Below are 23274 nucleotides of genomic sequence, written 5' to 3'. Positions count from 1 at the left end.
GGTTAGGTGACCTGATCTTGCAATTTCTATTAATAGTTACAGAATAAGAAGTTGGCATGCTGGCTTACTACAGTAAGCAATGCACTGACGAAATCATGCCAAGGGTGATTTGTAAGCATAATATAACATGGTAAGACTTAATACCTGTATAAGTTAAATTGAGGCTCAGATCTGATATTTGAAGGAATAGGTCATACTAAGTTGTAATATGACCATCATTTTACTTTAAGGCAATCAGGTTTGTGTTGCAGACTTAAAATAGCTTTTGGGTTTTTTTAATAACAAAACTAGCTAAAGATAATATAGTTTGAACTTTATTTTAAAAGATATTGCAGGAATTAAAGTAACTATGAAGTAGTTGTTTATGCTTAATATCTTATTTAATTTTCAGTCTTCAATTTATCTGAATCATTATTGAATGTGAATCAATATGAAACTTGTGTGGACTCAGTACTCGAGTACTACTCTTGACAATAGTTTTTCACTTAGTGACTAAAAGTTGTGTATAACACTTTGCTTATTTTCATCTTTTCTGCAGTTAAGCATAGAAACTTCAGTTGTATCTTTTTGTTAACAGTGTGACTTAAATTATTACATTTTTTGCATAGGAAATATATAGGCAGAGGTGTAGGCCTTTGCTGTCAAGGGTGATGGTAAAGATTAAGTTAATAGCTGTCCAGAGTTTTAACTTTGTATGTTAAATAATAAATGCTCATTTTCTTTCCTTTATTTAGTGAGGGGAAAATGGTAGTCTAATGTAACGACTACAATCAAGTCTGTGAAAAGAACAATGGGAAGTCATGCTTAGTCATGCTTCATGTTTGACTTCTAATTTCTGTTCTACCATGAAGTGTAACTTGTGAAGGAAATGAGCTGTGAGGCACATGCATAAGTAGAAATGGCAGAAATTTGGTCAACGTAGAAATAATTTTAAAAATTCAGCCCACTGCTGAACTGCTACGAAGTGGTAAATGCATTCATTTAATTTAGATAATTTATGGTACATTCATCTGTATGTTCAGAGAACTGTACCTGTTCTGAAAGCTGGTAACTTTCTGAAATTTGCCTTTTGATAAGCAGTTCTTTGTTGAATAGGATTGAGATGGCATGAGGAGACCTGTTTTCTTTCATTTCTCATTTCTCTGGTAAATATAGAATTGCAGTAGATATTTTGAGCACCAATCCATACTTTGTCTGTTTCACTTAATCTTGTGAGCATTTTTCAGTCAACAAATAGTTGCATTTCAGTAATGGTGTAATTTGAGCTTTGTTTCCTCTGCTTTCTCCAATATTTTTTTTTGTTATTTACACAGCCTAATGGACGGTCTTTCCTTGATGTATCTGAGGATGAAGTAATACAAACTGTCCGTAAAGACAATATGAAGCAGCCCGTAGACACAGAAAAGAAGAATGAAAAGGTCAGTTATGGATATGAAATGACAATGTCAAATTTTAGTGCGTGCTATTTCAGTATCTAAGAACTCTGCTTTGATTTGAAATCCTGTTACTTACATGAGTGAAGAGGCATATTTCTTACTATGAAGAGTATGACTCTAATTTGGTGTTGGGAAGACCTAAAGTACTATTTTCTTCTCAGATTATGCCTTATCATGGAATGTTTGCATCAGGCAAACCCCGCTCCCTGCCCCCGCTAACCACCAGTATCTCTGTTCATCATGTGAAGATGTTAAGCCTACAGAAATTAAGTTTGTGTTTCATCTTCCATGGCTTCTAAGGAGGTGCAACATGATGATAGTATTGTTAGGTAGCTTGTAAATGGTGTAACAATTGGGGGACTACTATTCAAAGGATTAAGACCATGTGCCTGCTTATTTCTTTTGTCAGATGTACCCATTAGTGATTAGAGTTCTTAATTTCTGATGACAAATACAGGCTTTGAAGTCTGGTATGAGCTTTTTGTTATGCAAATTGAATAGCTATGTTAAAAACATCATTTTAAAGCTTGGTCTGGAGCTTTGCCTAAAAGGTAACCATACTAATGGCAGTGTTATTGTTTTGCACTGAGGACTATTATCCTCTAGCTTTACCACAAAAGTTATCATTTGAGGGCTACATGGTTATATTTATGTTAGGCCTTTGACAGTGATTTTTGGAGTGGTTCTTGCTAACATTGCGTGTGAAATTTTCCTACTGCCATGGATTGCTGATTTATTTCATTCAACAAAATTAATTTGTTCTAACTACTGAAGAGTTTTGGAAAAATAAATTATTATACATAAGCAGTCAGAAACCAGTAGTTGGTTATTGTAATTTGTTTAGCTCATTCAAGCTTTATTTTTCTTGGCTATCCTATAGTAGCATCTTTTGCAGTTAGTATGTTGGCCAAAAGACTGTATACTGTTAGTTGGCTGTGAGGCTCTTGGTAGGTGTTTAAATGGTAACTTGAGCTTTAACTTAAAATTGCAAACATAGTGATCTGAGTTTTAAAATGTTGCCTTGAAGCTGCAGCTCCAGGAAGTAAGTTCCACTAGATAGATGTGGATGCTGATCCTGCTAGTTACATTTTTCTATCACTTGTATCCTCTTGTTCTGCTTTGGGGGAGGGGAAGCTTTGAGTAACGTCTGGATTGTGGCTATTCTTACGGTTTATGATTCTCTTGACACGTTGAATAGCTTCTTCCCTTTTTTCCATTTTTAGTGACTTGCATAGTACAGGGTTATATCTTGTTTTTAGTGTAAGGGACTGTGTCTAAGAAGTGACTCTGTGGTTGAGACTGCAGGATGTTAGAACTTCATTGCCTGTTCTGTTTGCAAGCACACCACTGCCTTGTCTTGAATACTAGAAACAGAACATTGGGAATGAGGAAGAGGTTATTTTTCTATTGCTCTTGTATGGGGGACAGTGCATCTTAAAGACTTAAAATACTTGGCAGGCCAGCCGAGTTCCTCATGTGCTCTTTGGCTGGTGGCAGAGCCAACACTAGCAGCTTTCTTTGTTGCAGAAGGTGATGCTTTGAATCCTATAGCTTTCTGCAGTATGACTGGCTAGTTTGCTCAGTAGCCTTTAACATCTCTTACTGTTTCAGTTTGTTACTGACATAGCGACTGTTACAGCACTAAGTTTGGCAGGTGGTGAGTAAATGGGATAACTAATTATGGTTCTGGTTTCTCAGATCATGTTCTAGTAACTCATGTTAGGAATGTAAACATAGTGTCAAAATTTGAATTCTTGATCTTTTTATAAACAGTGTTTATTAGGAACAAACTTGTTTAAAAACCATTAAACTTTGATGTTTTCATGAGAAGTTTAAAACCTGAGGTTGATACCTCTGTAGGAGCAAGTCACTTAAGATCTTAACTGGAGTTATTTAGAGGGGAATTCATCTTAAACTTCTGCCTGGGAGACTTCCGAAGTCATTTCAGGTGTTCTCAGTGCCAGAGGACAGGTGGGTAGTTACGGCTTTGTGGGTAGGAGATTCTAAGACTTTCATTCACAATGTATCTGAAAATGGGAGATGTAGGTATAAACCTACTAATCTTCTCTCTGCTTGAGCTCCAAAAAGCAGTTTATAACTGGTTTTCATGCTGGATTTCACTTTCCTTTTGCATTCTTTTTTTTTTTTGAAAGTGCTCAGGCAAACAATTTGCCTTGTTCGTGTTCTTAGAAACAATTCACATTTTTGGGGTGTTTTTTTTTTTTTAACCAGCCCTTCTCTTTGAGACTTTCCACAAGTTACATAGTTGGTGTGTGGGTAAAAGTGGTTTACTCTGCAAGTAAGTGAGATAATTCAGTTTGGGTGCAACTGTATTGTGGGTCCCCTAGTGCAGTAAATCATGAGTTAACTGTTCAAGTCAGCTCCCTAAGCATTACGTGTGCGTTGGCACAGCATTGCATATAAGCAGTGAGATTTTTATTATCTCTGGTCCTGCACTAACAAGGTCTACTGCTTTCAGTACCTGTGTTGAAGCGCCAGGATGCCTTTTAGGCATGCTAACTCAAAGGCATGTGAACTATATGTCATAGTGGATCCATAGGATGTCTGCTGCCGCTGTGCTGGCAATTTTGCTGTTACCAGTTCTGAATTTCTGGAGAGATTGTTATACTCTTTTTGGATAACTGAGACTAGAAAATCATATAGTTTGAGCTCGGGTATGAAGCTAGCAATTACTAGTCTTAATCCGGCAAAAGCATGTATTCCAGGAAAACATTCAGCATTCTTAGAATACCCTTATTCAAATATTTCAGAGACAGTGCATCAGTGAAAGGTTCCCCTTACAACATTTGAGTGGATAACCATCTTTCTTTAAAAATATTATCTCTGTTTTCCCATTAAGGTTTATCTGGTAGTTCTCACACTTTTCTTGACTAGATTGAAAAGCTTTTCAGTACTGTATTTTCTTTTTAAGAAGGTAGTCAAGTCAATTTGCCACCACTTTACCTTATGGAAAGATTCAGCTCCAAGGCTTTCTGCAATATACTCTCTCCCTGTATCTTGGGTTATTCTTAATCTTTTTTTTCCTCAATATTATCTTTATAACACTTTATATTGCTATCTCATGCACCAAAACTGTTTGCAGAAGTAGTCATATCTGTTCCTCTTTATCTCTTGTATAGCTAAGAAGCCATAACTAGTGAAACCTTAGGGGAGGGGGGGAAAACCAACTGTCTATCTATTGTATGGATTCTAATCACAGTTCCTGTTTTGAAGTCGTTTGCCAAGCTGGAATTCTTACCCACTTTTTTTAAAAGGAGTCACTGGCATTCTTTATTTCTCCATGTGTAACTTCATACTTGCTTCTGCACAAAACAGATTTTGCCAGAATGGGATCTTCCTCCCAGACAGTTCGTATTCCTCTGTGACTCATTCCATCAGCATAGCTTCTTCCACCAGGCTTTGTGCTCTGTAGCATAAGGAATTGTCCCTTCATCTGCCATTTATGTACTGCATAAGTCTTTCATGCTGTTTCCATCGTCTTAATGAATGTTTAGGAATTAGTATTGTTTAGTATTCCTTTCAAGGGACTGTCCATACAGCCTTTTTTTTCAGGAAAATCTGTTTTAAGTTTACTTCTGTGTTTCCGGGGGGAGAATGCTAAATTCCTATGACAGGTAATCACTGAGTGATTATTAAGATAATGTTTTATTTTTATTTTAGTCAAAGAAAAAAAAGAAATCCAAGGGAGATGCTAAAATGGTTCAGGATACATCACGTCTAGATGGAAAGGAAGTTGATGAAGGTACTGAACGCAAACACACAGAAAAAATGCAATTAGACGTATTTTGGCTTAAATCCTGTGTCAGGTTTACTTGTTTGTGCCTCATAACGAAACACAAGAAACTCATTTTGTCATAACTCTAGTCACGTATTATCTCTGAAAATATGGCCTTTGAAACAACAATATTTAACTTCAGCTGATTGTAAGTTACAAAAAGTGAGAAAATTTGTGAATTGTAGGGCCCTCATGTTGTTCATGTTTTGTTCTGAGAAACAACGTTTTATCACATTACATTCAGAAAAACTCATGTTTTCAAACTGATGCTGAAGTTGTCTGCTCTGCCTGTAATTTTTAAACTGAACCTGTGCTCAGACTTCAGCTTGATATGAAACAAGCTCAAACTCTTTCCTTTTTGCTCTCTGACTGACGCAGTGATGTTTTCATTTGGGGGATGTTTTAGGCGCCTGGGAAACTAAAATCAGTAACAGAGAGAAGCGACAACAGCGTAAACGAGACAAGGTGCTGACCAACGGTGGCTCAGGAGAATCAAATGTCCAAGGGGTGGAAAATACGGTTAGTGTGTCCATTGAACAACTGATGCCTACACCATCGCTTCCAGCTGGAATCAGAAAAAATAAAGGTATGATGGTCAGTAGGGGCTTTGCACATGTTCCAGATAGATGGCTTTACTTGAATGCTTAAGTCGTGACTCCGTTTGGGTGTATGGTAGGTAAGTTTGGAGGTGTAACTCTTGAAGATATTGTTTCAAGCCATGTAAAGGTACTTATTGTGCAAAGCTCGCCCTGGTTTTGGGCCATGCTTGGAGGAAGGCTCAGGAGGGAATGTTCTGGGGTAAGTGGCTGAGACACTGGTTTCCACAACAGTGCTCTGTCGGTAGCTTCACAGCTCCGTATGTCCCCATTCCTTCACCTGTGCTCTGCTGACTCTGCCCTTTTATGTTGCTGGAAACTTCAAGGGCACCCTCAGTGCTGCTGCAGGCAGCACCAACTCCTTAACTTCTTGAATGCTTCTTTGTGGGGAGGTTATGCACGTGACAAGTTCTCTTTACAGATCACTCACTGCTTAATATGTAGACACGCTTTCCAACATTGATCTAGTAGTACCCACATGAAAGCTGTTCATAATGGTGGGGCACACCTGGCTGAGACTTAGTAGTCTATTATAACTAAGGATTCAATAAGGAAATGTAAGTTTTAGCTTCTGTGGCTGCTACAGTTTAAGAGAAAAGTTGCATGGGTTGGTTTAAACCATGTGTAGGCACAGGAATTCATATTTTGGCTGCCACTGAGAAACTATTTAAGAAGCTAAAAGAATCTGAAGACACAAACATTTAGCTTTCTGATATACTTTTAACCTCCTCATACAGTTGGTGCTTTAATTAGATGAAACTTGCAAAGATGCAAAGTGACAAAAAGACTGAGCCTAGCAACTCTCTGGTGCATGTATTGAAATTGTCATGCCTTATCTGGTGCTTTTATTAACACTTATTTGCATCTTGACTGTGTGGTTCTTGTTCTTGAGAACTAGATCAATTGTTTCCTGTTTTCTTTTTTTCCTGTTCAATTACATGCAAAAAACTTCAAGAAATGGTAATTCCAACTGTCTGCATACTCTGTGGCTAGTCGTAACTACTGTAATCTCACTTGCCCATTCCTTTATGCAGCACAAGATTTTATGTGTTTTCACACGATAAGGTAGAAGTTAGAAAAAGCTATAAATTTCTGAAACATGTAGGGCTGCCCTTTGCTTGAAAATGCTAGCCTCTTTTTTTAGATTTCTGTTTACTGTTCTTGGGGAAACTAGCTGGAGTTCTTTAAACCAAATTACCGCAGATTTTGTAGGCCCTAAATTAGTTTTGAGTTCATTCTGTCTGCAAAATAAACACTAATAAAAAATAGAGCATTTTAACTATATTCTTACATTTTCTGAAAATGTCTTTATTTTGAGGCAATTTTTTTTCATATCAGTGATGGTTTTTCTTGTCATATCCCTGGGGTTTTATTTTTTTATCATATGAGTGATGTATACTCTTTAAGATTTTTACAGGTGTTGCTGTTTGAAAAAAGTTAATTCTAGCTCTGTTTCCTCATATTTCTTAATCAGGTGATGCGCTTCTGAATGCACAAGTTAGCAGCTCTAAACCTGCAAAGGGGGAATCATCAGTTCCACAAGGTAAAAGGCTTTCATTATGTCATTATTTTCATTATTATTATTTCATTATTAGTTTGGCTTAATGAAATCAAGATGGTTGTTTCTTATTCATACCCAACGTTAGTGGTGTTGCTTTTAACAAAAAGTATTCAGTGTAATTAAGCTAGTCAACAAATGAGTTGTTAAAGGCATCCAGGTCCAGAAAGTGAACCACTTTCTACTACTTTCTGAGGGCGTTACTTCACATGCAAACTTCCTGGACCATAGCGTGGAAGGAAGGAGCTGTATTCTTCAGAGGTGCATTATGGAAGGAGAGAAGGCAACAATCAAGCTTCAGTAAGGGAAATTCTGACTGGCCTTGAGGAAAAAATGCTCATTGTAAGATTGTCCAGATACACTTCAAACTATTAGCCTTTGTGATTTCCAGAACTTGAATTAAGTGGTGTAATTTTGAGGGTAGCTGTGCTTTGAGCAGAAGGTGGAGCTGGGTGACTTCCAGACATCCCTTACAATCTTTAATGTGATTCTGTGAAAACTTCCTCGTCATACAGGAGACAGATGTCTGTGATGGGAGAGTAGTATGATAAACAGAGTAATTGGGCTCCTGCTTTGGGACTTCCGCTGTCTTTTTGCGAGGTTGCAAGAGTGTTTGTCAGCTACACTTTGGGTTCTGTCTCTTTGCTGTTTTTGCTGTTACCTTCCCCTAAGATGTCCTGTTACCTTTTAGAGGACACTGACTGACATGAACAATGTTAGTGCTGTGGAGCTTTATAGAGAAAGGGCAGTGTTTTTAGGTACAGCAATGGTAACCTTACAGATGGTTGGAAATACTTGTTTAAGAAAATCTAGGCATATCTCACTTAACCAATTCCTTACCAGTAAGGACGCCTTGAATGTGGCATGTTCGTGCTGCCTGAGCTATGAATTCATATGAGAAATGAAATATTTGGTCTGTAGCTCTTGTTGGCATGTGGCATTGACTTACTTGTGCATCAGGTTTTGGCTGACTGTGTTAAGTGTTGCACTTGCAATATGCAGATATTTCTTAATCATTTGTAAATGAGAATCTTTTCTGTTGTTTACATTGCATATATAAAAAGAGAGAGAGGGTTTGATATGCAGAGCCCTTTGGGAAAGATTTGTGATATATAGGCGGTCAGGCTGGGTGCACCAGGTGACCATTAGCCTTTGTTTTATAGGGACACAAGTAAAAATAATTTAAGAAAAGTTTTATAATGATGTTTGTCTCAATGTACTACTGACTCCTCCTAAAGTATACATTAAACTTGCTACGACTAGTAATTCCTCAGCGGGGTAGACTGTTGTAGATAGACTTGTGGTCTTTTATCTTAATGTACCATAGAGCATATTGCTTATGAATTATTTTGAGAGTGTTACCATGATTTTTTTCCTCTTAACTCTGATGGACTCTCTAGTCTATATGACAGCTGTGCTCTGTGCAAATTCTGTGTAGTGTTTGGGAAGCATTTTTTTAATCTTTGATCATTTTTTCTACTTCCTGCCTAGAGAACTACTGTATGCAGTTATGAAACAGATTATTCTCTTTTTAATGCATTGTGCTTTTTACACATCACTGCCATACACTGTGGAGAAATTACCTGGCAGTGTTGGAAGCACCCCACGCTCCTGCTTTTGTTTTGGGTTTTTCTTTAAGCTAGAGGCACTGGTCCACCAAGTTATCAGCCTTATGAAGAAAGGGACGCCGGGAGGAGAGTGCAGTTTGGTGCTGGTTTTTCTTCACTCTTCAGGTTCATAGACAGATGGTGCATATCATCTGAACTGGAAAATCAGCTGAGACAGAGCAGCAGCTCTTCTGTATCTGTATCTTTGCTACTGGTGTAGCAAAGCTGCTGTTCATTTGTACTTTTGTTTATTGTTAAGTATATGTGCACATAAGCAATATTTTAATCCTTCATCCAATTCTTCTTTAGTGTAACACTTTCCTTATGCTTGTATTTAAGTTTCTCCAGGATTGACTGAAAGCCATACAGTAAATGGAGGAAACTGGAATGAGAAGTCTGTAAAAATGTCACAGATCGGTGCAGGGGAGGAGAAATGGACGTCTGTTCCCTCAACTGCAGCTGGGAAGAGGAAGACCGAGGCATCAGCTTGGGGCCAGGATTCTGGAGATGCTAATGGAAATGGAAAGGACTGGGGTGTAACCCTGGTGGGCAGGCCCTGGAAAGAGCGTTCTTTGTTCACTCCTATTGGTGAGCTATTCCAAAGAAAACATGCTTCACTTCAGTGTATTTTTTAGTAGTGAATCTCTGAAATAGCTTTGTTTATATATTAAATCTTGAAGTGGTCTAGTGACATATGAACTAAGCAGTTTCTGTTTGCTCTAAGATCTGATGGTTTAACATCTATGTGTTTACAGTTCAACTGGAATTTTGGAGTTTATCTCAGGTAACATTATTTCTCTGAAGGAATCAAATGTTTTATACCACTTTCCTAAAATTCTGAAAGTGATTACTAAGTAATTTTGAAGTGTAACTTCTTTTTTTAATGAAGTCTTAAAACCCAGGTCGTAAGTTGATTCTGCCAATCCAACACAATCAAATCAACTGTGTTTGGTTTTGACAGATCTTTGTTTAGGCTCCAGGCATGAAGATTGTTCAGCTCTTGTGACATTTACTGTTACACTGTTTTTCTCATTAGAAAATGGTTTTAGTCTTCTTGGGCAGAATTTTTTGCCTTTATCACTTGTACTGTCCGTAATAATAGTAACAGAGAAGAGAATCCTTCATTTCTCCCTGGGCAGCAATCTTCAAGGTAGTAGTAGACACTGTAACATGGTCCTTCCCACTATTCAGTTCAAGTGAGCGTAGTCTCTTCTAGAAAGCAGTGTTTCTTCGTAGTCAGCAGCGTTGCTTTAGTCTAGACCTCTCCTATTTGACTTGTGTATCTTGAAATGTGCCTGAGGCTGGACCTGCTATACCATTGGAAGCTTTACTATTGTATAGTAGAGTCAAAGAACGTTTTTTCATCTTCCAGTCAACTGTGTTCTGTTGTATATTCTCATAGGGTAGTTCTTAGTGACTGGGACCGCTGGTGGTGGTTGTCTTTGGTACCAAGAATATGTGATGCCTGACCAGGCTGATTTGCTTCTGGTAAAATGACTAGTTCTGGGGGTGAGGGGAGAGTAGTGAAGATCTTTTAGGATGACTTTAGTAATGCTTTCAACACTGTCTCTCACCGTATTATTGTTTCCAAGTTAGGATGGTTGCAAAACTGGTCAGGCTCAAACGTAATGGTTGGTGAGTCACATGCTATCTGGAGGTTGGTAACAAGGGAGATGTCACAGGGCTCTGTACTTGCAGCTGTCCTCTTTATCATATTTATAAATGATCTGGAGGAGGCAATAGGATGTCATTCATATCAGATTCCCAGCCTAGACTAAACTTGAGTGGGGAGCCAGTTGATAGTGCAGACCACGGGTGCCATCCAAGAGGACCTAAACCAGCTGGTCCTGTTGGTTAAATGAGCCAACAGGAGCCTGAGGAAGTTCAGTGAGGACAAATGCCAAGTGCTGCAGCAGGTGGGAAGCACCCCTGGCTGGGGACTGACTGTCTGGAGAGCAGTTCTGGATACAGGGACCTTGTGAACACCAAGCTAGACATGACCCTCAGCAGCAGAGGACACCGGTAGTATTCTGGGCTGTATTAACAAGAGTCAGTAGATTGAGGATAGTGATTATCCACTTGGACAGCATCAGGATTACTCTGTCCAGTTTTGAGTGTGCCCCCACCCCCAACTCAATAAATATAATTCTAAATAAAAACTACCATAACTCCTAGTAGTTCTTATTTAGAATCACATTCTAACCAGCTGTCTTTTTGATACATTGGTGCCACTGATTATTTCTGCTTATTACTCTGACCTTACTCTTAACAGTCAAGTATATCTTAACTTTTAATCAGTGTCTCCTATCTGTGAAAAATTGTTCTGAACTCAGTTCTGTTCTTTAACATATATATAATTTGCTCCAAGCTAGAGTTTCATTTACAGAGTTAATAAATATGCTTTTCAATAACTTAGATAATTGCAGTAATAGGAAGAAGAATGGGCCTCAAACACAGTTTGTTTTTTCTTTATGAGAAGAAAAGGCTGTAGAGGGAAAAATATCTTAGAAAGCTTGAAAATAGTTTCAAGCTGAATATTCATATGCTCACATCTCTATTAGCACTAATTGTCTCATGTAATAAGCAAAATAACACCCTCAGTTGTGTGAAATGTTAACATGACTGGAACTTCTGCTGGTCTTCTGACCCTGTTCATAATTAAATAGCTAACTTCCTCACACTGCTAGCAATGCTGAAATAAAAGAAAATTCTTTTTCTTTCTCTTTTTCCCCTTCCCCCACAGCTGCTTGGAATGTGGATGCAAGGATTAATACCTCTGAACAGAATTCTACTTCTTTCTCTTCATTTGGATTAACTCCTGGAGTTTCTGGTATGTATGCCCTTCCAAAGATTTTTCTGCTCTCTTCTACCCCACAAGGTGGAAATAGAATTTGCCACGTGTTATTAATCTGCATCCTTCTTACTGTTCTTTGAAAACAGAACCGGTAACTGTAAACAAGTGGGTACATCTTATGAAAGCCTAGAAAGCTTTTTGTTATGCTCAAATTATTTAATAAAGTAACTTTTAAATTGATGATCAAAAGCTAAATCAATAAGAAGGTGATATTTCTTATTTAACCTTCCTGTTTGTATGTTGAGTCTAACAAGCACAAGAAATTGCTCAGTATTGCTGTGTCTCAAGTTGGAGATCCGAGGATTGCTTTCTAGGAAAGTCTGTTTACCCTGATCTTCTGGGAAGTTTGTTATTTTATGGTTGGTTCTTTTTCCGTTCAAGGAACTGAAGCACTACTTTCAACTTATGTTCCATAGGCAAGATTTGAAGTCCTGAGCCTTTTCTCTGTATGATGGGTGGGAAACCTGAGCTCTGGGGTTTTCTTGTTTTGAAGGGTGAGATTGCTACAGAGTGCAAATCTGGCTTAGTAACAGATCTTGTGTGTTAAATTACTGACATAAGTGCTGCAGTGATTTATTACACAATAAAGGGATCATATGTTGAGTTTTCTGCTCTCTCTCGCTTACTCCCATTATCTAACGAGCTTGGCATGGTTATTTTCTTTTAGGAAGTAGCTGGCCAAGTACTTAGGCACTTAGGCTATGGTTTTGTGCATTGCAGTTTGCAGTCTTTTAACTGTGGAACTCGGGCTCCTCATCCTACAGCTCACATGAGCACTTTGTTCTCTCTGAACATCTGAGCCAGCATAATGAAGAAATTATAAATTCCAAGGTCTGATTTATCAGACTTGCCAAAGAACAGTTCACTTAATGAAAACATAGAGAGACATTGTCTTAAAGAAGAAATAAAGTTTTAATTGTACAGGGAGCTTTTTATAAAATAACATTTCCCAAGAGAGCTGCTTGAATTCAAGTTCAGTCTCCAGGCTAAAACTTAGAAGTGTAGTTAATAAAGTGGGGTGACAAGCTGATCTGAGGTTCACCTGCTATACCTTCACTCCAACTTAGAGAGAGGTGTGAAGACAATGAATTATGTTCATCATCTTTGCACCTTAGCCAACAAGGTTTTAATACAAATAAATATTTACTTCTTACTTGTGACTGGCTAGCAAAAAATGAGAACCTGTCAAGGTTCCTGTCACCTGAGGTGTCTTTTGCAGAGGTGTTTATAAAACAGACACACCCAGGTAGCTGTGGTCCTATTTAAGTTTCATTTCAGAAGTAAGTCTCCTCATGAAGTATGAGTCTCATAGTTAAGATTTTTTGGGGGATTCTTTTTTTCTAAAATGGTTTCTGTTTGCTGATGCCTTATTTTTCGTTATGATATTAGATGTTTTAACACTTTTTGTTGACATGACTGGTATTGGCCTAACTGTTGTTTGTCATGCTGCTTCTATGTTCCTGAAACATTTTTACTTGAAATGAGAATTGGATTCTTAGTAATGAATAATTCAATTGCCGTATTTGCAATGTAATTGCTAAGAGGTTTTTTCTAGTACCTTTTTCTTTTAAACTTCTCCCTGTAAGAGTTCTTGATAAAGGGTATTACCCTTTACTGAAAAAGGGTAATAATTTTACTACCGATAAGGTTTCATTATATTTTTCAGTTTGAAGAGAGTGCTGTAAGCCTTAAACTGCTGTTATTCACCCTTCTTCCATCTTTTTTTCCATATTCTTCTCCTGACTTAATTTTGTCTTCCTTCTTCAGTGTTCCCTTGTGTTCTGAATATATCTCACTTCCAAAAACCTTGTAGTTTTCCTGTCCTGTGCAGTCCTTAAAATCAGCCTTTTTTTCTTTGAGTCTTCTGTCTTCCTTTCCTACTTCGATTGGAATTTCTTTACCCAAGAGAACTCAGGAAGCTTGTTAACTTACAAGTACAATTTTATTTATTCTCTTTCAGGCTCGAACAATGAGTCAGTTCCTCAGGCTGGAGCTTCTGATTTTCAGTGGGATTTAAGTCGTGCTCAACCCTCTGTTGATGACGAATGGTCTGGGTTAAGTATGTTCCTCTAAAACATTCACTAACAAAATTTTGTTAATTACTGTTACTTTGAATTGTAGTTATTTATATTAGCTACTTGTATTAGACAGTTGTGAGAATCTGAATTAAAACCTGGAATGTTTGGCTTCTGTGAAGCTAGTTGGCACTTGGAAGAAAGTATTTTGATGAATTATAATAGAAAATGGTTAATTTCTAGGGAAAATACTTTGTTATTGAAACTCAGAAGTGAAAGATGTTTCATGCAGAACTACCTTAAAGTTGTTCTGGCTTTGTCAGAAAATCTTGATAATCAATTTAAACAGTCTTACTGCAAATGATGAGAAAAATCTACTGCAAGTTTGCAAAAGACTCTCTATTTAGCAGATTGTATTTGAGTCACTGAGTTAATTTTACATGTTCTTGTATCTTACTGAAAACGTAAGACTCTTCTAATGTTGTGGTTTAACAATATTACTGTCTCATTTAGCAAACATCAGGAAGTCCTTATGTGTGTAGAAAGCATATGCAGGATAGAGGTCACTGAAAGTACTTGGGAATTATAGTAAAATTGGTGGTTACTCTCCCCTTTCCCCTCTCTGCCAATTTTAAAATATTCTTGTATACCACAGTCTCTCCCTAAACAGGACTGTAGTATGATAAAGTTACAGCCATTCCTAAATATTTACTACTGAAACTGTACTTGCAAAGACAGCTTTCAGCTTTAAATTCACTTTTTGAACTGCCTTGTAACTGATAAATGTATTCAGTCAGATCTAGGAATGTTTAAGGAAAACAAATTTAGTGCCTCTCATTAGGTCATTGACCTGAAGAGTTGGTCAAGAAGTTCGACCAGAAAAGCTGCCTTGCATGTTACCTTCTCTCTAAGAACAACTTCTTATTAAGTAACTGCAAAAGTGGAATAGATTGATGCAGCCCTCGAATCCAGCAATTTTGGCATGACTGCTCTGATACCAAATCATTTTGAAACTTTTTTGGCTTTTATCTGATTTAAGTGTAGGGGAAGTACATTTCAGTTAATCTTTTGTAAATTATCAGTTTTGCATATTATCAAAAGCATAATTTAATTCACTTTTCTAAGCATAGAACACTTACAGCCATAGCTTCTGTTAACAGAGTAATTAGGTGATGTCAACTCATTGAAGAGTACACTAATAGAAGGGGGGGAATAATGGAAGTTTAGGACAGTGCGATACAGATACACCTTACTGCTTTATCGGGTTCAGGACAAGGAAATTAACTGTATGTACAAATACTACTGATTTGATTAATTAGTAAAGCAGAATGGATTTTCTTCGTTAAGCAGCTAGTGAGAGGGCAGTATATAAACCATAGTGTTACCTTGGGCAGTAGGGTTTGGTTTTTTTTTTTTTTCAAATCGGTAAATTTTAGTGTCCAAAGTAAGTGTGTAATTGAGGTAATATTTTTATGTAAAAGCAAGGGGTGGAAAAGTGTAAGTAATCTTAAGATCTTTTGGTGTATTTTGTTTCATGTTTGCCAGTAAATTTAGTTGGGTTTGTTACTGCTTGTCCTTTTGACTTAATTTTCAAATGTCTACACTGAATCCTGTTGTAGTTGGCAGACCAAGTTTGCCTCTTCTCCTTCAGTTTGGCATAGACTGAGGGTGAGAAATGTTTGTGATATATTAACATAAATGTGAAATTTTTAAAAATGATCTTTCACAAGGCATTCTGTTTTGAAATCGGCTTGCTGTAACTTTCTAGTAAACAGACAGTCTAAGGCTTAGGTCTTCCCTTCGGGTATTTTTGATCTTTATATAACTGACCCTTTAAATCTGTCATTCCCGTGTGACAACATAAATATGTGCCATCACAGATGAAAGACAGCGAAATGGAGTAGGGACTTAGTCTGAGAAAAAATAAGGTTATTAAAAAATGTCAGTTGCAAGATGACACCTGGCTCAGTAAGATTTACACTTTGAGATGTATCACTTGTAAAAGATTCTTACTACAGTAAGACTGAACAGTGTTACAGTTGATTTTTTTCATAAACTAGGAGGAAGGTTTAAGATAGAGAATAACTCTTAAATTTGTCACTTTTCACTTAATCTAGAAAAGTACATCAGAGCAATTGTATCTAGCTAGCTGCTGCTGAGACTAGTCTGTAATCCTATTGCTCTGTGAAGTAACCCTCCTACTCATTACTTACGAAAGTCTTCCACCTGTCACTGAAATCTTTACATTTTTTCAGAAATAGAGGAAGTGAATGTTCATATCTTGATATCAAGAATTGGGTTTATGCAGAGGCTTTATTTTTTTAAAACTGTCAGAGCACCTGTAAAGTAAGGAGACATTCATGGAAACCATTTAAACCTTTGTAGATGGACTTTCTTCAACTGATCCCAGCTCTGATTGGAATGCACCAGCAGAAGAGTGGGGAAACTGGGTAGATGAAGAAAAAGTTGCTTCTGTTCCGCAGCCTGAAGAGATACCTGTTGTTCAGAAGGTAAAAGGTGATATTTTCTCCTTAGCTTCAAGACTTTGCCCTTATCACTGCCATTTCTTAAAGTGACTTAAGGGTGATGATAAAGGTAATCTCTCATCTCTTTTACACTGATAAGAGTAGCACAATTGTGTTTAATGTGTACACAGAGAAGGAGAATGCTGAATGTTGTTATTGAGAAAATAGAAGCCACTTAGCTCTATGTCAGATCTTACTGTCTTACCATAATACAAGGATTATCTTATCATTGCAGACTGAGAGGATTTAGATCTGTTTTCCTAAATACTTCCTAATAATATTTAATTCTCTGTATGAAAACCAGCATTTCTGTGCCATCGGCATGTGGTGCTCTGTTGCCTTTTTCATTCCCAATTCCTGTACCTGTATTGCCAGACAGCATGTAAAGAAGGTGGTCTTCCTACAATGAACTGAACAGCTAAGATGGTGTTCATTTATATGTTTATATGCATTTAAATTCCTTGTAGCCATTTATTTCTACTTAGTCTATAGAAGGCATGTCTCATTACAACTTTAAATGCTAAATACCTTTTATTCTTGTATGAAGGCTTCAGATAATGAAAGAGAAAAAGCAGAGCCAATTCTTCAGAGTTCTACAAGTGGCAAATCAAAGAAAAAGAAGAAGAAAAAGAAGAAGCAGGGTGAAGAAGCTAACTCTCCTGCACAGGTAAATGGAGCAAAATCCAAATAGTCTGAAAGGCAATTTGTGAGGAAGTCACAAAATCACCTTATTTTTCTGTATTCATGTCTTAACAATAAATACTTTGGAAAATTAATTTCCCTGTGGTATTTGATTGTCTACCATTGTTTCCCAAGAAGTAATCTCTTTCTTACTAGCTTTTCCTTTAATTTGAATGATTCCATGTTTGACTTGTGAATACAATGTAGTTTTGCTGTATTTTTGAAAAACATGAAATATGTAGGAAGTATTTATCCCACATCATTTTCCATCAAATCAGAATTCTGTACTGTAGGGATGCTTCCAGGAAGAACTTTCCTCTGCAAGGGAAGCCTTCTCCAGTCCTTTGAAAGAAGTCTGCCTTGGTGGATGTAGCTAGCTAGGAGATCAAGAGAAACAAGTCTTCCATTAGGCTGTCTTAAAAGTACAATCCTATGAGAACATAGTGGTTTTCTGTCATAGCTTGATGTGTGTGAAACAGTGAGTACCAGCATAGCAAACTCAGTAGGTGGAGCTAATCTGGAACCAGATTTGAATGAGATACATAGTATTTGCAAAGGGAGGATGTTTGGAGTTTTCTGTGTTACTTAAATAGCTTTTGAAGGATTACACTGAAACAGATTTGTTGTAAAAAAAGCAAAAGCAGGTTGCACTTCACTTGGCAATTGAATCAGGTTGAATAGATGAGAACAAGTACTTCCCTAATAGGAGAAAGCTCTTAGTGGATTCTTTCCTGTCAAGAATCAACAGACTTAGACTGTGACTGTGTTTTTACAAGGTTCCAGGGGAAATAAGTGAAGAAACAATGTTTCAAGAAGGTATTTCCAGCTTAAAACTGGAGACCTGTGTTGTGTTTGCTGTTCATCACCACAGGATTCTTCTGGTACTATAAACAAATGTAACTACTCTTAATTCCTCATGTGAAATGAGAACCTGACCCCTTAAACATTCTAATGGTGGAAAGGTTGAGAGTCTCAGATACTTTAAATATGTTTTGTTTCTGTACCGAGAGGTTGGTTTTACAGGCATCATAGTGCACTAAACTGGCTTGCAAAAATACTATTAAAGTTTAATATAGGAGAAAAAACTGTACAGGTTAATATGCAGGGCTTGTATTTAAAAATTTTACTTGTGACAAAGTACAGAATTCAGAGCAGTCAAGTCTCGCTGTGATACTTCTGGCAGAGTTTTTTTGAGTACCTTCAGTTTAATTTCACAGGAGTGTGAGCCGCAGTTCATTCAGGGATTGGGAATTTTGTTACTAAATTCCATGACAAGTACTGCTTTCTAGGCTTTTTTGGCTTCTATGGGTATTTTTGTATTATGTTTCATAAATTTTGAGGGTTAGCATAGGCTAATATTAGCCTCCTACTTCAATTTATCTTTTTAGATAGATTTTCTTAGTTACAGGAGCTGATTATGGCAACAAAACCAATGTGTGGGGAAGAAGAGTCAGAAATTCACTGCAAATACAGGCTCTTTTTTGGTGTGGTGTTTTTTTTCCCTCATACCCCTCCCCTTTTTTAGGACACTGAAGAACTGGATAGAGAAGCTGCAGAGGAATTTCAGGAGGATACCTCAAAAGTTCAACCGCAGCAGGAAATAGGTTTTTCTCTGAAGACCATAAGTACTAGTGAACCAGCTAAGGTAGGGATGCAAAAGTGGGTTTATGTTAAAATTTCTGCTCAAATTGCATTGAAACGTTCATTTGTGTAGGTAAGCTTACAGTAAGAATACTGCTTCAGGCTATGTGTTCAGGAATATAAAGGTGATGGAGAGGTTGAATTTCAGATATAGGTCCATCACGAGTTTTAAAAAGGATGTCTGTTTAGAAAAGCAGTGTCTTCTAAATCAGTAGGCACTTTCATGACAGTCGAGTTTGGGTTTTGTTTGTTTGAATATTCAAGCAGTAGTTTAAAACTTTGAAATCTGGACACCTAAGAGCTAATAGGTCTGAGCGCAAGATTAATAATATATTTTATTGTTTCATTGCGACAGAAGGAAGTGTTGCTAATGTATATTCTGACTTAAATGCAGACTAAAGTTGACTTTATGACTTAGCAAGTAAATTTTGTATTCGAACCTTTTCACGAACTGTTTGCTTCAGCTCACAGTTGAAACAAATACTCTAGAAGATACAAATTCTTTAATCTGTTCAATGAGCTTTTATTTATATGCTGTTATCCTACAAGTATCACACGGTAGGAAGAAAGTAAGTATTTAATATTTCTAGTGGTATTGGTTTTGTGTTCCACAAAGAGTGAACAATACCAGTGAGACAGCAGTTTGGTACCATAGAATATCTGTCAGAATACTGAGTTTTTACTTCTTAATTGCTAAGCATTTGTTTTACAGAAATAAGTATCTTAATATTCAGATGACAATATTAGAATGGAATCTTTTAAGAAAGGTTGCAGGTCACCAAAGAAAAAGTACAGAGTGTTTGCTGAGAATGTGTGCCTTGAAAAGCACATTCAGACGTACTTACAGCTTCTTGTAAATATTCTGCATCAAAGTAGAGCTTTTAATGTAATTATTTAGTTTCATTTCAGTTCAACCTTTATTCGAGGTTAGCAACAGCTATCTACTCCATCAGACTAGTGCAGTTAGTTTTTTGTGGGGTGTTCTGCAGCTGTATCTGAAAAAAGGCATCTGCCTGTGTGTGCAAGTGGCTTTGTTCCTTGCAGTGTGTGGGTTTTAAGAAGCTTACAAGCAACTACGTGATGTTGGAGAACATAGTTGAAAACGTGTAGACAGAAAACTTCTGTTTGACATCAAGGTGATTTTTGGCATCTAGAATGAGGTGTACTGGTACATCCCAAAAGGCTAGCTGTTGCTGCTTGAAATCTGAATTGATTTGAGAAATACTTTTCAGCTACATGTAATGATGCTTTTGATCTACAGTTAGATTTTTCTTTTTTTCTTCTCATGGGGTGTAGACACTGCCAAAATATCAGCCGAGTTTTATACAATCATAGAACAGTTTGGGCTGGAAGGGGACCTTAAAGGTCATCTAGTTCCAAGCCCCCTGCCATGGGCAGGGACACCTTCCACTAGACCAGGTTGCTCAAAGCCATGCAGATGGTCTCTCAGGCCTTATCAAGTCTCCTTGCCATCAGATTTGGCTTTATTGTAATTTCACACATGCAAAGACACCTTCTGATGTTGTTAGATTTGGCAGTTCCCAAAATCTTTAGCAACAGTCTGTGACTTGTGTGTGAAATGAACGACTTACATGTCCAAGGTAGTTTTGAGCAGATGCTCCAAAACATAAGAAGCAAATACGAGGAAAAATAAGCTGATATTAAAGTACAAATAAGTTATTATCCAGAATATCCTCATAAGGACCAGGAACAGCTGAATGTGGAGCACTTCTGGGTTCTTATCTGGTGACGGTATTTCTCCCATATGATACATTGGGCTGCATGGAAACCTTTGGTATTTTATCAGTAGGCAGAGGTGTTACATTGAGATATCTTTGGAAATCCTTCCTTTGTAACAGTTTCATAAGTCACTACTGCATTAATAAATTGTAGAATTATGCATATAACTATTTAGATTAACAAATAGGCTTTATTCATTGTTTCAGGTTTCCTTTCTGAGCTGATTTGTTAACACAGAAAATCACAGCGAAGAGTAGTTCCCAGTTAATGTAGGATACCAGTATCCACTTCCCCTCATCCAAAATTCAGACAGAAGTCTGGTATTTGGAAAAAAATCTCCCAATAATGCTCAGTGTACCTGTATAGCTCTATTTGCAGGAATACTGTACAAGCTGCAGCCTGTCTGTTAGTCAACCCGAGGCGGCTCTATGCCATTGAAATCTTGATGGAGTTGCTTTACCTGCAGGTGGAGATTGGCTAAGATTGGAAATCCTGTAGGGTGGGAATTCATTTTATCAGCATGGCTGATTTTTCAAACAAACAAACAAACAAAACCCCACACATTTTCAGTGCATTAAAAGAAACATTGCAATTAGAGTTATTAAAAAAAAAAACTTGTTCCAGTTGATGTGTAAGGGCACAGCAAGCTCCTTCCTTCATTAAAGGTTGGAGACCGCTACCCTCTAAATTCATGTGTTGGGTTTTTTCTAATTAAAGCTGTTTAACTTCTTGCTCAGTATGATATGGTTAAAAAGAAAAGTAACAAAGTGTATCTTTTTGCTCTTTCCCATGTTCTGACTAAATCTGAGGTGCTTATTGCAGTGATGGAAACAGCACAAACTGGTAACTGTAGGATCTGTATCCATCCACATCAAGGGCTGGATGGTAGACTTCACTGTTTTGTTGTGATAGTTCCAGGTCCTGGCTGTTGTGGCACAACTACAGCCGTGACTTCTAACATCCCAAAGTTTGGGGGTTATTGCTGGACTGGGACATTGTTTTCTGCTAATGCTCATTTGAAGCCTTTTGTCTGTAGGTCACCTGCTGTGGGATCATATGATTTCATGTTCTGACTTTCCTATTGGAATGTCAAAATGTCTTTTGCATTGACTTCTGGTTTACTGTACTTTGATTCCAGTAAGTACTAGACAGCAAGGCACAGCTACATCTTGTCTCATGGTGGGAACCTTCAAAGTAGACCAAATCCAGGCAAGGGCCTGCAGTGACAGGACAAGGGGTAACGGGTTTAAATTGAAAGCAGGGAGGTTTAGATGAGATATCAGGAAGAAATTTTTCCCGGAGAGGGTGGTGAGGCACTGGCACAGGTTGCCCAGAGAAGCTGTGGATGCCCCATCCCTGGAAGTGTTCAAGGCCAGGCTGGATGAGGCTTGGAGCAACCTGGTCTAGTGGAAGGTGTCCCTGCCCATTGGCAGGGACGTTGGAACTGGATGGTCTTCAAGGGCCCTTCCAACCCAAACCATTCTGTGATAATTGGAAGATACTAGGAGTATCTCTTACTTGGCAGTTATTCCTACTGAACTTTCCACTGAAATACTTTTGGACTGGTTTCGCAAATACCTGTTATTCTAGTGTGAGCACACAGACTGTTTTGAGTGGTTTATAGGAAGGACTGCCAATGCTTTCTAAATAATATAAAAGTTAGATTTATTCTGGGGTTTGAGTCGCGTATTTGGACTGATTACAGCTTGCCTGTGTGACTTGCAACCGAATGCTGCACGCGTGTCACCATCTTGCATCTCTTCTGAATATGTATTCTAGAATCTTTTTTGGATCTTAGTGATTTTTAGGTAGTTTTTCCTTTCTTTGTAGGTCATGTATTTTGGAAAGAATTTCTGTGTGGTTTCTTTGCTCGTATGCAGCTGGAAGTTTTGGCACTAGATGGCAGTCATAGTCTTGCAGCCTTAATTTAAAATTTTAAAAGCTTTTAATATTGGATTAATTTTTCAGTGCCATCTTTCCAGCAGCTGCTAAGCATACTGCCAAAATAACACCCTGTAAGAGTTGTATGACTTAATAAACTTTTGAATTTTTTTTTCCCCCCTGTTTTTCAAATAGCCCGAGGAGGCTCCTTCGCTTGCTGTTTCTCCTGAGCCATCTGTAATTGTATCAGAGAGCGATTCTGACAAGATCGCTTCCCAAGTGCCACAGATGCTGCAAGAGACAGATGTTTCTAGTCCCAATATTAAGCAAAACAGTGTGCCTCCTCCCCAGAGTAAGTATCTCTTGGTACAATTCATTTGTCTGAATTCAGGGTGCTTTTTCAGCATAGAGCATATATGGTGAGAATGCTTTGCCTGGAGGTTTGGGTTTAGAGAACCATATCAGGTGTTTAGCTTTCCTTTATTTGTCTTGCCATATTTTAGCTTTCACCAAAGTACTTTGACAAATGTGGTTTCACTGTGAGGAAAAACTGCTTTCACATGCTTGAGTGACTGAAAATGTCTGTTGGCCTTGTCCAGTCTGTAACAGGTACTTGGATGTGCTCACCATTGTGACTGGACCTTCACGCTGTGCCTGAGCACTTCTGCCAACACTGTTCCAAAGGCCTGCTTGTGAGCCTTCAGTGGAACAGATGGGTGCTCTCATAGCAGTTGACAGGATGTTTAGCTACCAGAAATTTGCAAAAAGATACAAGCAGTTCAATTTTCCACCTACTAGGGTGTTTTAGGGTTTTTTTGACTTCTCAACTTAGCTCATTAACATCTCTTTCCATATGCTTATGGGCTCCATCGTGCTCAGACAGTTGCGGTCAATGGCTAAATGTCTGCATGGAGACCTTTGACGAGCAGCATTCCTCAGGGGTG

The 23274-nt window shown here is 37.8% G+C and overlaps 1 protein-coding gene across 1 annotated transcript; it reads left to right on the top strand.

The window, feature by feature from the left end:
* Positions 1–1313: 1313 nt before the first annotated feature.
* Positions 1314–22682, top strand: MTDH (metadherin; the record flags this gene model as incomplete). Its single annotated transcript, XM_010152622.1, has 11 exons — positions 1314–1418; positions 5118–5199; positions 5639–5818; positions 7303–7371; positions 9333–9581; positions 13808–13906; positions 16248–16372; positions 16935–17054; positions 18594–18727; positions 19349–19355; positions 22526–22682. Coding segments are annotated over 11 exons (1327 nt in total), but the record flags the coding sequence as incomplete, so codon positions are not given.
* Positions 22683–23274: the final 592 nt, after the last annotated feature.

The sequence above is a fragment of the Eurypyga helias genome, unplaced genomic scaffold, assembly GCF_000690775.1.
Source record: "Eurypyga helias isolate BGI_N326 unplaced genomic scaffold, ASM69077v1 Scaffold8755, whole genome shotgun sequence".
NCBI classification, from domain to species: Eukaryota; Metazoa; Chordata; class Aves; order Eurypygiformes; family Eurypygidae; genus Eurypyga; species Eurypyga helias.
This window is presented reverse-complemented; position numbering and strand designations above follow the sequence as displayed.